The sequence below is a fragment of the Lagenorhynchus albirostris genome, chromosome 3 (assembly GCF_949774975.1).
Source record: "Lagenorhynchus albirostris chromosome 3, mLagAlb1.1, whole genome shotgun sequence".
NCBI classification, from domain to species: domain Eukaryota; kingdom Metazoa; phylum Chordata; class Mammalia; order Artiodactyla; family Delphinidae; genus Lagenorhynchus; species Lagenorhynchus albirostris.
Genome location: NC_083097.1, coordinates 155,237,694 through 155,253,566, shown reverse-complemented (window position 1 = coordinate 155,253,566; position 15,873 = coordinate 155,237,694). Strand labels below are relative to the sequence as shown.

The following is a 15,873-nucleotide window of genomic DNA, read 5'->3' as shown; positions in this document are numbered from 1 at the left end:
CTTGAATTTGATTCTGAAATTTCTAGAACCAATGAAAGATTTTATATAAGGGAAATTGTTCTGGCAGTAAGGTGTAGAGACTGAATTTAGGAGGTTGAAGACAGCTGAACAGACAAACCTAGAAGACTAGAGCCAGAAGACTAGAATTCAGAGTAATTAAAATACACAGTTGGTAGTCAAAACCACACTATGTGAACTTGGCCAGCAGAGTGTACAGATTAGAATGAGAAGCAGGGATCATGGATAAACCCCACAAAAAATATCAGTAAATAAGGAGTTGGTAGAGGAAAAGGAATTTAACTAAGATGAAATGGAATGGCCCTAGAGGTAGGAAAAAAGCCAGAAGAGTGATGTTACTGAGCCCAAAGGAGAACTGAATCTCTGGAGTGTCAGGTGCCACAGATCACATAACAGAGTAAATTGGAATTGGTAGCTAGAATGTTGGAGACCTTGGCAAGAGCAATTTCTGTTAATTAGGGTGAACAGAAGCCACATTATTCTAGGTTAGAAGATGAGAACTAGTGGGCTGTTTTACACTATGTTTCAAGAAGTTTAAAGGGAAGAAAAGAAGGTTGCATTTAGAAGGGAGAAAATTACTTAGGGAGCATTTCTGTATTAATAATTGAGGCAATGTATACACATGTTGAAGATGAACTAATGAGATCACTGTGTGGAACATATTTTCTGAGAGATTCTGAAAGAATTAGAGCATAGGTGGAAGAATTTACCTTAGGCTGGAGAGAAAGGTAGCCTACAGAAAGATAGGAATGCAGATAAGTTTCTGTTTAATTTGAAGGTGAAGGAATTTCTATCGACCTTATTTTCTGTAAAGCCGGAGAAGGATTTCACTTTTTTAAGATGTTGACTATAGTAGCAATTTTTGGATCTTTGGGTGCTTAAAAATGTTAATGAGTTTCAATCTGTGTTCTGGAGACTTTTTAGGAAGTCATGGCTCTGAGTTCACTCTATACTCATGTTTCAGTAAGAAAGCTCCACTTTTATTCTATATGTTTGATATCTGTGTTACTTTTTGTGTTTTTTTTTAAGAAAAGAATTTGCTGGTAAATTAAAGTTTAGAAAGTACTTAGGATAAGAAAGAATGCTTTAAAAGAGTGGTAAGTCTGAACAGAGACTGGAAAGGATTATAGGAGTTCAACAAGTGTGTGGAGGTAGATGGAAAGACATTCACATAGGGGAAAGGTTTGTGCAATGGAAAGGAAGCATAAGAGGACATGATGTCCTCACTGTACTCTTGTAAGTAGTATTTTTTAAACTTCATTTTCCAATTATTTGTTACTAGTACATAGAAACAAATTGATTTTTATATATTGACCGTATAGCCAATAACCTTGCTAAATTGACTTTTTCTAATAGCTTGTTTGTAGATTCTTTGGAATTTTCTGCAAACACAATGATCATCTGTAAATAATGACCATTTTACTTTTCTCTTCTAGTTGTAATACATTTAAAATTTTCTTCTTACATTATAGTACTATATACAAGCCAGTACAATGTTGAATATGAATGATGGCATTCATTTTTCACCATTTAATGATGTTACCTTTAATTTGTCTGTGGATATCTGTTATCAAAATAGAAACATACCCCTGTATTCCCAGTGTGCTATGAGTTTTTATCATAAATGGGAGTAGTATTTTGTCATATTTATTTTCTACATTTAGTGAAATAATCATAATTTCTCTCTTCACACTTTTAATAGGTGATTATATGGACTGAATTTTTATGCTAACCGATGTGTTCCTGAAATAAATTCTACCTGGTCATGATACATCATCATCTACGTTGTATGTGTTTATAAGATCAGGTTTCTTCCTTAATAAGGAGAAGCTTGATGAAGTGACCAATATGTGTTTAAGAACTCAGAGCAAATTTTTTTATCATCCAAATCTGAAGGATGAATGGAATCTTAATACCTAGAGAGAGGAAAGGGATGGCAAGGACAAGAGTACCACAGGAGCAAAAGGCTCAGAAGGAGAGTGTATGTAGCATCTGTAGAGACCAGCAGGTAAACAAGCCTTGCTGACGTGGAGGATTCCTGGTAGGATAGAAGAAAAAATAATATTGGAAATGAAAACTAGAGTTAGGTTATTAGAAACTTTAAATGCTATCTGAGAGTACAGGAATTTGGATATGATCCTTAGATATTAAATCAGTGTATTTCTGAGGAGCAAATGGCCAATTTGAAACCTGTTTTAGGAAGACTGATGGGACAGAAGGTTCAAAGTTTCTGGCTTGAGAAACTGGCTGAAGGATGGATTCTTGAGAATAGTAGTTTGGGACAGTCTGTGAGAAATGTTTAGTGAGAAGATAAAAAAACAAAAACAAAACCAGAGGTTAGCTCTGCTCTTAGTGCTTGACAATTGTTCTTCACAAACTGACATACCACAGATGCTAAAATTCTTCAAGCTGACAGTGTTATTTTCTTTTTAATTAAGGTACAGTTATGCTTTCAAAATGAGAACATATAATTTCAGTTAGTATTGTAAGTCAGTATGCTTCAGGTTATAAAAACAGTTGTTTAAGGAATACAACTTTCAAGAACTATTTTTAAAGGTTTTTTTTGTTGTTTTCTTTGAGAGAGAGAACTTTCAATGAGAGCATTGGACAAAAAGTCAAGAGACCTGTGTGTTTTCCTGTCCCCATTCTGGTTCAAGTTACATAGTCCCTGGCCTTTTCAACCCTAGAAATTCCACTGTGTTTTTCCACGGTTCCTAATGGTATAGATTAACTCAAATTTTTAAATGTTCATCTTATGTATTTTGGGGGTAGAAACATCATTAGTAACAATATTAGCATATATTATTGGATAAAATAATCAAGTTATAGATTACAAACTAAAATTTTCAATCTAAAAATCAAATTGTTCTAGGAAGATGGAGTAGGCAGATATATACTTTTTGCTATTTGCCCACTAAGTACATTTTAAACCCCTGTATATTATATTTAAAACAATCATAAGAAGATTCTGAAGAATGGAGAGAAGCATATAGGCCAGCTAGGAACCTCAGGACCGGTGATAACGGTAGTTCTTTTTGCCTCATATATCCCAAGTGTAGAGCTGAAGAAGCAGGAACCCAGAAACAGCAAGAGACATAGACACAAAAAAATTTACAAAACCCCAACAAAGCCTACTTTCATTAGCCAAAGGACCAGGAACAGGGTGCCCTAGCAAGACAGAAAACTCTTAGGTAATAACACTCTACTCCAGCCAAACAACACGGAAAAAACTGGTCCCATCACTACACACACCAGCAAAGGCTGAATGGAGAGCCTAGACTTCCACCCTTATAAGGCTGTAAAGAGGGGCCATAAAACTTTGCTGGTGTGTGTAGTGCCAAGAGCTAGGACATTCATTCGTGCCCAGTGGTAATAAACAACCTCTCTTCCCAGCAATAATAGTGGACACTACATGGGGAACTGGGACACCACCCTCCCTTCCACTCAGTACTAAGAGCATCGCATCCTCTCCCTGCTGGGGTGGTATCAGAGGGGGCCTAGTGTAGGGACAGAATTTTTACCACTGCCCAACAGTGATGAGGCCACACTCCCACCCAATAGTGCCATAGGAGGCCAAGTAGGGAGCAAACAAGGCACTCTTATCTGTCTCAGCCAGAGTGGTATCAGTGAAGGCTTAGTGAGGAACTAGAAATCCCACCCTCATCAAGGAATAAAAAGGAGACCCTTAACTCCTTGGGTGTCTAGGGAGGCCAAATAGGAAAGCTGAGCTTCTACCCCACATGGCCATTATGAGGTGGAACTTCATAATGCCATATTTGCTGTAGCAGTATCAAAGCAAGTCAGCTGAAGCAAAAGATTCAAATAAGATCCGGAGTTTCATAACATAATACCCAAGTTTTCCAGGATTCAACAAAAGACTTTCATCATACCAAGAACCAGGAAGATCACTTGAATGAAAAAGACAATTAGTAAACATCAAGAATTAGGTGACAGAGATGTTAAAATAATCTAACAAAGATTTTTATAGCAGCCATCATAAAAATACTTTGATGAGCAATTTCAAAAATGTTTGAAACAGGGCTTCCCTGGTGGCACAGTGGTTGAGAGTCCAGCTGCCGATGCAGGGGACATGGGTTCGTGCCCTGGTCCGGGAAAATCCCACATGCCGCAGAGCAGCTGGGCCTGTGAGCCATGGCCGCTCATGGTAGTTCTATTTTTATACCATAGAGAATGCACCATCAGAACTACCATAGTATTATGGTAGTTCTATTTTTAGTTTTTTAAGGAACCTCCATACTGTTCTCCATATTGGCTATATCAATTTATATTCCCACCAACAGTGCAGGAGGCTTCCCATTTCTCCACACCTTCTCCAGCATTTATTGTTTGTAGATATTTTGATGATGGCCACTCTGGTGTGAGGTGATAACTCATTGTGGCTTTGATATGCATTTCTCTAATGATTAGTGATGTTGAGCATCTTTTCCTGTGTTTGTTGGGAATCTGTATGTCTTCTTTGGAGAAATGTCTCTTTAGGTCTTCTGCCGATTTTTGGACTGGGTTGTTTGTGTTTTTTATATTGAGCTGCATGAGCTCCTTGTATATTTTGGAGATTAATCCTTTGTCAGTTTCTTGGTTTGCCAATATTTGCTCCCATTTCTGAGGGTTGCCTTTTCGTCTCCTTTATGGTTTCCTTTGCTGTGCAAAAGCTTTTAAGTTTCATAAGGTTCCATTTGTTTATTTTTGATTTTACTTCCATTACTCTAGGAGGTGGGTCAAAAAAGATCTTGCTGTGATTTATGTCATATAGTGTTGTGCCTATGTTTTCCTCTAAGAATTTTGTAGTGTCTAGCCTTACATTTAGGTCTTTAATCCATTTTAAGTTTATTTTTGTGTATGGTGTTAGGAACTGTTCTAATTTCATTCTTTTACATGTAGCTATCCAGTTTTCCCAGCACCACTTATTGAAGAGGCTGTCTTTTCTCCATTGTGTATTCTTGCTTCCTTTGTCAAAGATAAGTTGACCATATGTGCGTGGGTTTATCTCTGGGTTTTCTATCCTGTTCCATTGATCTATATTTCTGTTTTTGTACCAGTACCATACTGTCTTGATTACTGTAGCTTTGTAGTATAGTCTGAAGTCAGGGAGCATGATTCCTCAAGCTCCGTTTTACTTTCTCAAGATTGCTTTGGCTATTCGGGGTCTTTTGTGTTTCCATACAAATTGTAAAATTCTTTGTTCTAGTTCTTTGAAAAATGCCATTGGTAATTTGATAGGGATTGCACTGAATCTGTAGCTTGCTTTGGGTAGCATAGTCATTTTCACAATGTTGATTATTCCAATGCAAGAACATGGTATATCTTTCCATCTGTTTATATCGTCTTTGATTTCTTTCATCAGTGCCTTATAGTTTTCTGCATACAGTTCTTTTGCCTCCTTAAGTAGGTTTATTCCTAGGTATTTTATTCTTTTTATTGCAGTGGTAAATGAGAGTGTTTCCTTAATTTCTCTTTCTGATTTTTGTTGGTAGTGTATAGGAATGCAAGAGATTTCTATACATTAATTTTGTATCCTGCTACTTTACCAAATTCATTGATTAGCTCTAGCAGTTTCCAGGTGGCATCTTTAGGCTGTTCAGTGTATAGTATCATGTCATCTGCAAACAGTGAAAGGTTTACTTCTTCTTTTCCAGTTTGGATTCCCTTTATTTCTTTTCCTTCTCTGATTGCTGTGGCTAAAACTTACAAAATTATGTTGAATAATACTGGTGAGAGTGGACAACCTTGTCTTGTTCATGATCTTAGAGGAAATCGTTTCAGTTTTTCACCATTGAGAATGATGTTGGCTGTGGGTTTGTCATATATGGCCTTTATTATGTTGAGGAAATTTCCCTCTGTGCCTACTTTCTGCAGGGTTTTTATCATAAATGGGTGTTGAATTTTGTCAAAAGCTTTTTTTGCATCTATTGAGATGATCATATGGTTTTTCTCCTTCAATTTGTTAATATGGTTTATCACATTGATTGATTTGCACATATTGAAGAATCCTTGCATTTCTTGGATTAACCCCACTTGATCATGGTGTATGATCCTTTTAATGTGCTGTTGGATTCTGTTTGCTAGTGTTTTGTTGAGGATATTTGCATCTATGTTCATCAGTGATATTGGCCTGTAGTTTTCTTTTTCTGTGACATCTTTTTCTCCTTTTGATATCAGGGTGATGGTGGCCTTGTAGAATGAGTTTGGGAGTGTTCCTCCCTCTGCTATATTTTGGAAAAGTTTGAGAAAGATAGGTGTTAGCTCTTCTCTAAATGTTTGATAGAATTTCGCCCATGAAGCCATCTGGTTCTAGGCTTTTTTTTGCTGGAAGATTTTTAATCACAGTTTCAATTTCAGTGCTTGTGATTGTCTGTTTATATTTTCTATTTCTTCCTGGTCCAGTCTCAGAAGATTGTGCTTTTCTAAGAATTTGTCCATTTCTTCAAGGTTGTATGTTTTATTGGCATATAGTTGCTTGTAGTAATCTCTCATGATCCTTTGTATTTCTGCAGTGTCAGTTGTTACTTCTTTTTCATTTCTAATTCTATTGATTTGAGTCTTCTCCCTTTTTTTCTTGATGAATCTGGCTAATAGTTTATCAATTTTGTTTATCTTCTCAAAGAATCAGCTTTTAGTTTTTTTGATCTTTGCAATTGTTTCCTTCATTTCTTTTTCATTTATTTCTGATCTGATCTTTATGATTTCTTTCCTTCTGCTAACTTTGGGGGGTTTTTTGTTCTTCTTTCTGTAATTGCTTTAGGTGTAAGGTTAGGTTGTTTATTTGAAATTTTTCTTGTGTCTTGAGGTAGGATTGTATTGCTATAAACTTCCCTCTTAAAACTGCTTTTGCTGCATCCCATAGGTTTTGGGTCATCGTGTTTTCATTGTCATTTGTTTCTAGGTATGTTTTGATTTCCTCTTTGATTTCTTCTATGGTTTCTTGGTTGTTTAGTAGCATATTGTTTAGCCTCCTTATGTTTGTATTTTTTATAGCTTTTTTCCTGTAATCAGTATCTAGTCTCATAGAGTTGTTGTCAGGAAAGATGCTTGATACGATTTTAATTGTCTTAAATTTACCAAGGTTTGATTTGTGACAGAAGATTTGATCATCCTGGAAAATGTTCCATGTGCACTTGAGAAGAAAGTGTATTCTGTTGTTTTTGGATGGACTGTCTTATAAATATCAATTAAGTCCATCTGGCCTAATGTGTCATTTAAAGCTTGTGTTTCCTTATTTATTTTTTGTTTGGATGATCTTTCCATTGGTGTAAGTGGGATGTTAACATCACCTACTATTATTGTGTTACTGTTGATTTTCCCTTTCATGGCTGTTAGCATTTGCCTTATGTATTGAAGTGCTCCTGTGTTGGGTGCATAGATATTTACAATTGTTATATCTTCTTCTTGGATTGAAGAAGAAGATATAACTACTCCAGCTTTCTTTTGATCTCCATTTTCATGGAATATCTTTTTCCATCCCCTCACTTTCAGTTGGTATGTGTCCCTAGGTCTGAAGTGAGTCTCTTGTAGACAGCATATATATGGGTCTTGTTTTTGTATCCATTCAGCCAGTCTGTGTCTTTTGGTTGGGGCATTCAATCCATTTACATTTCAGGTAGTTATTGGTATATATGCTCCTATTACCATTTTCTTAATTGTTTTGGGTTTGTTTTTGTAAGTCTTTTCCTTCTCTTATGTTTCCTGCCTAGAGAAATTCCTTTAACCTTCATTATAAAGCTGGTTTGGTGTTACTGAATTCTCTTAACTTTTGCTTGTCTGCAAACCTTTTGATTTCTGCATTGAATCTGAATGAGATCCTGCTGGGTAGAGTAATCTTGGTTGTAGGTTTTCCCCTTCATCATTTAAATATATCTTGCCACTCCCTTCTGGCATGTAGAGTTTCTGCTGAAAGATCAGCTGTTAATTTTATGTGGATTCCTTTTTATGTTATTTGTTGCTTTTCCCTTGCTGCTTTTAATATCTTTTTCTTTGATTTTAATTTTTGTTAGTTTGATTAATTTATGTCTTGGCATGTTTCTCCTTGGGTTTTTCCTGTATGGGACTCTGCACTTCTTGGACTTGGTTGACACTTTCCTTTCCCATGTTGGGGAAATTTTCAACTGTAATCTCTTCACATATTTTCTGAGACCATTTCTTTTTTCTTCTCCCTCTGGATGCCTATAATTCGGATGTTGGTGTGCTTAATGTTGTCCCTGAGGTCTCTGAGCCTCGTGCTCTGTTATTAGGTTCATATATGTTTTGAATTATTATATTTCTTTTTCTCTGATTAAGGGCTTTAACACAGAATATATAAAGAACATTCACAGTTAAATAAGAAGGCAAATAACCCCTAAAAAACTATTTGAACCCTTTACCAAAGAAGATACATAAATGTCAATTAAGTACATGAAAAGCTATTCAAAAATAGTTATTGGAGAAATGAAAATTATGAGACTGATACAGTGCCTACTTTGCTAAGGAGGCAAGTTTGGAGAAATGCAAATTAAAACCACAATGAGACACCACCACGCACACACCAGAATGCCTTAAATGTTAAAAACTGATAATACCAAGTGCAGACAAGGATATAGTACAATAGAACACTCACACAGCTGAGGGGTTAAAAATGGTTCACGCACCTTGAATTATTTTATCTTCTCAGTGGATTGGCTCTTTTATCACTATAAATGTCCTCTTCATCTCTACTAACTTTATTGTTTTGAAGTTTACCTTGTCTGGTTTTAGTATAGCCACTCCAGCAATTATCTTTGTTCTTTGCATGAAATATATTTTTCATCCTTTTACTTTAATCTTTTTGTATCTTTGAATCTAACATTTGTCTCCTATGGGTAGTATATAGATAGATCTTGTTTTTTTATCTAGACTGATGATCTCTGCCTTTTTATTATGTTTTGTGTAATCTACTCATATGTAAAATATTTTATTTACAAACTACATTTTACTTTTGGATTTCTATGTCTCAGGTATTTTTTGTTCCTCTATTCCTCTTACACTGCTGTCTTTTACATTAAAGTGGATATTTTCCATAATAGCATTTTAATTTCTATGATTTTTTCATTATAATTTTTAAAGTTGTTTCCTTCATGCTTCCTCTAGGGCTTACCTTACACATCTTAACTTATCAAAATAAGCTTCAAATTTATTTTAACTTAATTCCAGTGATGTATAGAAACATTACTTCTATATAATTATATTCTCTTTCACCCCCTTTTTCAGTATTATTGTTATACATATTACATCTATAAATATAACAAACCCAAGAGTACATTGTTATAATGATTATCTTATGTAATGTTTTGACTTTTAAGAAGCTGAGAAAAGAAAGGAGTACAAGTAAATGTTTGTAGCTTTTGTTATATTAACCTCATTATTTATCATTTCTGGTTCTCATCATTTGTTCCTGTGGATTACCATCTGGAATTATCTTCTTATCCCAATACAGCTTTGTTTCCACCCACCTTTTTTGTACTATAATTGACAAATATAATACCTTTCTAAATGTTAGGCTTGACAATACATTACATGATTACTGTTTTATTCAACTACTTTTTAAAATCAGTTGAGACATATAAGAAATATGTATATATATTATCTATTAGAATTACATAATTACCTTTTCCAGTGCTTTGTTTTTTTCATTTGGATTTGAATTACAATCTGAAGAATTTCCTTTTAAGTTTCTTGCTAGGTGGGTCTGGTAGAAACAAATTTTTGTTTTTGTTTATCTGGGGAGGTCTTTATTTTGTCATCATTTTTTAAAAGATAGCTTTGCTGAATATATGATTCTTGGTTGACAGGTTGTTTTTTTTTTCCTTTAGCTTTTTGAATATCCCACTGCTTTCTAGACTCCATTGTTTCTGATAAGAAGTTAGCTGTTATTCTTATTAGCTTTCCCTTATAAGTGACAAGGGGTTATTCTCTTGCTGTCTTCAAGATTATGTTTTTGTTTTGGCTTTCAGTATTTTTAGTGTGATGTATATAATTGTGGCTCTCTTTGCATTTATTTTACTTGGAGTTTGTTGAGTTTCCTGAATGTGTAGGTTATTGTGTTTTTTAAATAAATTTGTGTTATTTTCAGTTACTGTTTCCTCAAAATAATTTTCTGCTCCCTTCTCTCCTATCCTTCTGATACTCCCATTATGCATTCATTGGTGTACTTAACCATGGCCAACATTTATGTGAGTCTCCTTGCATTTTTCTTCATTCTCTCTTCTCTCTCTTTTTCAGATTACATAATTTTTATTATCTACATTCAAGTTTGCTAATTCTTTCTTCTACTAGTTCAAATCTATTGAGACACTCTAGCAAGTTTTTCATCTCAATTTACTTTTTCAGCTATTTTGAAGTATTTTTCTGTTTCATCTGACATCTATTCACAGGCAATTTCTGGTACCTGCTTATTTTCCAGCGTATGGGCCATGCTTTTCTATTTTTTTGTGTGTCTCATATCTTTTGTTGTATTTTGGAATATCTTTTGTTGTATTTTTTGAGTATTTCTAATACCTGTAGATCATTACTTTTATGTTCATATTTATACTGTTAATGACTGGCTGGATTATTTTAGCAAACTCTACCCCCCCACAGAGACACACATACACACACACACACCCCACTCACGGTGTTAACCTTCTGATATTATACAATTCAATGGATGCAACACTTGTCTCTCAAACAGAATTGGGATCCAGATTTACGTGACTTTAAGTCCTGTCTTTAAGACCAGGATCTGGTTCAGAATCAGATGGAGTCTACCACTGCTGCTGGGCCTGAGGTCTGTCAACAGAAGACCAGGAAATGGGTGTCGAGATTACCATAAAGGACCCAAGGTTCACAGAACCCATAACAGTACTCCAGTGTCTCAATATAGTTCACTTTTGAGGGGGCAGATCCAGAGCTCTGAACCTCAGAAATGTGGATGGACCAAGCCTGGAGCTGGTCCTGGGAAGTGGGAGGTGGCCATGTGCACAGGAAAGAGCTGGCTGGAACAAACACCATCAGGGCTGGGTTAGATGACCCAGACCTACTCCTTGGCTCTCTGCCTCTGAACCTGCCTTTCTCAGGGGCCATGAACATTCTACACAATATCCCCAGATGATTCCCTCAGCATTGTTGCTTTGGGCCTCAGTTGTTGAGGAGCAGCTAGGAGAGAGAGGCAGGGCAAGCTCAGTGTGTGAAGTCCTTTCCAGTCTTGTGAAGACAGGACCATAGGCAGAGGCTGGTCTCATAATTCTCTACTCTGCTCCGGGCAGTGTGATGAGCTAGGCCAGCCCATGTTGATCACCTAAGGATCATGAAGTGGAATATAGAAGAGACATACACCTGAGGGGATATGTTCCTCCCAATCTGGCCCAGGTTCTGCTGTAGGGCTTCTCCATAATGACGGGCCAGTGTTCACTTGGCCTCTTGAATATTCAAGTCTTACAAACTAATCTGGGGACATTGTTTCCAGTTCTTCTTTGTGGCCCTGGGCTTGAGACTCTGGGCAGTTGTCTTTGCTGTACATGATTCTTCTTCCTTGACTCAAGATGAAACTTCCAAAGGATTCCCCATTCTTACAGCAAGGACTGGCCAGGAAGGGACAGAGAAATGTGGATGCACCTTGGCATGACTCACTCTGTGTATTCAAGTGGTTTTCAGAGACCCTCCCCCTACACTGACAAGGCCCACACATGCCTTTGTGTCTGTCAGTGGGAGAGGATAAAACATTAACAAGAAGGTCAGAAGCCAGCATCATTGGGAAAAGTAATGTCCAATCCCTGTACTCAAGGGCTTGTCAGGAAGCATCTGTGTGCCTGGGTATTGTTCAAGTTCACTAATGAATAACGAAATCTGAAAACTCACAGAACACAAGGACTTTGACTAAGTATTTCACTGCCTGAAAGGGCTCATCCTTTGTTTCAGGAATGTAATCTATCCTCAGAAGGGGCCTTGATTACCCTCTGCTTACCACTCTGTAGACAAAGACGGAGCTGTAGGTACAGGAAGCCACAGGCCCTGTCAGCCTCAGAGATGCCCCTGTGGGCCTGGGAGGGGAATTTAGAGCTGGTGCAGGTCCTGAGGCTGAGACAGAAAGTTTAGAGAGAAAGAAAAGTGACTGATAAGAATGTTGTAACCAGAAAGCTTCTCTTGTCCCTGAGTTTCCTTTTCTTTCTTAATGACTTAAAATTTTTAATATTTCAGTCATCACCTAATTTTTAAAAATGAAGATATTTTAACATGAGGTAATCACTATTAATTCACAATCCTTGCTTGTGAATCTGTTAAAATATGGAAAATCACACTATTGAAAATAAAAATCTAACATTCTTAACACTAAGAAGTAAGCTAGAATTACATTATATAAAAGTAACAGGACTTCCCTGGTGGCGCAGTGTTTAAGAATCCACCTGCCAGTGCAGGGGACATGGGTTCGAGCCCTGGTCTGGGAAGATCCCACATGCCACGGAACAGCTGAGCCCATGTACCACAACTACTGAGCCTGTGCTCTAGAGCCCTCGAACCACAACTACTGAGCCCATGCTCAGAGCCCATGCTCTGCAACAAGAGAAGCCACAGCAATGAGAAACCCACACACCCCAACAAAGAGTAGGCCCCACTTGCCACAACTAAAGAAATCCTGCATGCAGCAACAAAGACCCAGTGCAGCCAAAAATAAATAAATAAATTTATTTTTTTAAAAAAAGTAACAAAGATTCTCAGTCCCAAGTTAATAATCAAGAATTTATTTCAAAATCCTTTCAGAGCCTCCCCTTCTGCCTTTAATGAAATAATAAGATCCAGACTTCCTTCCAACATCAAATGAGTAAAAAGCCAGATGAACTATGTAAAGGAAATATTTCAGACACTGGATGAGAAGAGCGCAGGACAGTGGTCTAGAGGCAGGTAGCAAGTGAGGGGAGGCCCAAAGCTGCCCCAGCTCAGAGCCTGCAGAGCTTCCAGGATACAGTGATGAGGATATCCAGGCAGAGAGTGAATTAAGTTAAGGAAACAGGGATAAAATTTTGAGGAGGGAAAGGCAGCTATAAATCTAGGGCCACAGTATAAAGAGAAGGTTCCTGAGCACAGAGAGAACTCTGGAGATCTTCATGGGTGTTTGCTGAACTCTTTGCACAGGCACTAATGAGTATATGCACATGAGGAGACTATCCAGGCTGGATAAGAACCATGGATAGGGGAGCAAGCTGAACAATCCCCGGGGTCACTCAAGTGGGTCATTCTGTGTCCGCAGAAGTCAGAATGTAAAACCTCCTACCTGGTGGGTCATGCTATAGAGTCCTTAGAAATGTGTTGCCCCACTAGCAAAGCCACATTAGCCTATCCTGGTCCTGCCTTACAAAGCTTTTATAGTATCCTCAAAAGACCAAGCTCTTTAAAGCAACTGCATCATTTTTAAAAGTCTAAAAATATTTAAAATAATTCTGTGATGGTTAATTTTATGTGTCAACTTGTTTGGGTGAAGTGATGCCCAGATAGCTGGTCAAACATTATCTCTGGGTGTCTCTGTGAGGATGCTTCCAGAAGAGATTAGCATTTGTATGGTAGACTCAGCGAAGAAGATCCACCCTCACCAATGTGGGCGAGCATCATTCAATCTGTTGAGGGCCGAAATAGCACAAAAAAATGTGGAGGAAGTGTGAATTTTCTTTCTCCCTCCTTGACCTGGGACATTCATCTTCTCCTGCCCTTGAACATCCAAGCTCCTGCTTCCCAGGCCTTTGGACTTGGACTGCATTATACCACCAGCTTTTTTGGTTCTCCAGCTTGCAGACAGTAGATCATGAGACTTCTTGGCCTCCAAATCTGTGTGAGCCAATTCCTATAACAAATCTCCTTTTATATATAATATAATATTGGTTACAGAAACAATGGGATATATGTATATTACATATAATAGGTCCTCTGGAAAACCCTGACTAATACAAATACACACACACACACACACACACACACACACACACACACACACATATATACAGTCTACCAACCACCAACATAAAATTAATGATGTCTAGCCTCCAGGCCCAAATTACAAGGTATGCAAGAAATCCAATTCATGACAAGGAGAGATACCAGTCAATAGAAACAAACCCATAAGTGATACTTATAAAAGAATTAGTAGACAAGGACTTGAAAATAACTATTACATAAATAACTGAGATGTGAAAGACATAAACTGAGCTGAAAAATCAAAGCACCTTCACATTCTCATTAAAATTAGAATGGTAGCATAGCACAGTGGTTAAGGTCATGCACTCCAGGGCCAAGTGGCAAGTTCTAGTCCCAGCTCTGAAAGTTACAACTGTGGAGTCCTGCTCCAGTGAGGAAAACATGCTGGACCTTAGTTTTCTATTTTGGAAAATAGGGATTGTAATAATACCTTCCTTGTAAGTTTCTATGAAAACAAATGACTTAATATTTGTTATAAACATAGAAGATATTTCAGGGCTGTATAAATACATATGAAATAACTGAAAGACACATAAGCCAGTGACCTGCCATAAGCAGAGTAAGTAGATAGCTCTATTGTACCTCCTTTATTGCTGAGATTTCAACTGCACTTAACACTGAAATTCTGGAGAGCAGTCTGTATTTCCTTTCTCTGCATTTTCAAGGCCTATTCTATTGCCCAGAGAACAGGCAATGTTCTCTTAGTGGAAATTTTTGTTATTGATACTGTTTGTTGTTTAAAGGTTTTATTTTTTATAATCACAAATAATTGCAGCTGATGAGCATCAAAGCCATCACCTATAGAGACTGTGCTCCAACTCGGGCATAGGTCCCCACTGTGTAGAGAAGAGTGGCTGCTAGGAGAGCTGGTGGCAAATGCAAGAGCATATGACAGAAATCTTAGAAGTTCAAAGTCCACACTGGTGTCAGAGTCAGGACCAGAGTGGTCTTAGGCACAGCAACCCCTGCAGCCACAGGGCACACACCCAATGTTCCTGCCGTCTTCCTGCTGGCTTTGGGGAACCCAGCAAAGGCAGCTGGTTCCAGAACTGGTATTCCGAGTCTATTCATTTAGATACACAAGCTTTGTGTGTTGTTGTTAATGTTTCAGTCAAATCTCTTTTCTTTTTTAAAAAATTAATTAATTTATTTATTTTTGACTGCATTGGGTTTTTGTTGCTGCATGTGGGCTTTCTCTAGTTGTGATGAGCGGTGGCTATTCTTTGTTGCAGCATGCGGGCTTCTCACTGCGGTGGCTTCTCTTGTTGTGGAGCATGAGCTCTAGGCATGTGGGCTTCAGTAGTTGTGGCACACAGGCTCAGTAGTTGTGGCTTGTGGGCTCTAGAGCACAGGCTCAGTAGTTGTGGCACACGGGCTTAGTTGCTCCGTGGGATGTGAGATCTTCCCAGACCAGGGCTCAAACCCGTGTCCCCTGCATTGGCAGGCGGATACTTAACTGCTGTGCCACCAGGGAAGTCCCTCAAATCTCTTTTCAACTTCAACCTTTATTTCTTGTTTTAGATGTTTTGCTTATAAAATGCATATAATTAAATATTGTTTACTTTTTCCACTCTAATAAGTCATTTAACTGGAAGATTTGGTCCACTTACACACTTACATTGAACATAAGTACTGATATGTTTATATTTAAATAGGCCATATTACTTTGTGCTTTCCATTTGTTCCATCTGTTCTGTGTCCCCTCTCTTTTCTCCATCCTTGAATTCTTTTTTTTTTTTGCAGTACACGGGCCCCTCACTGTTGTGGCCTCTCCCATTGCGGAGCACAGGCTCCAGACGCGCAGGCTCAGCGGCCATGGCTCACGGGCCCAGCCACTCCGCGGCATGTGGGATCTTCCCGGACCGGGGCACGAACCCGTGTCCCCTG

General features: G+C 37.8%; 1 protein-coding gene across 1 annotated transcript in view; it reads left to right on the top strand.

Annotated features, from left to right (window-relative positions):
- Window positions 1–15,873, top strand: part of LOC132517375 (zinc finger protein 354B-like) — an 86,376-nt gene that overhangs the window by 31,325 nt on the left and 39,178 nt on the right. Inside the window, 1 exon segment of the mRNA XM_060144443.1 lies at window positions 1,161–1,169. Coding sequence (XP_060000426.1) covers window positions 1,161–1,169 — 9 coding nt within the window.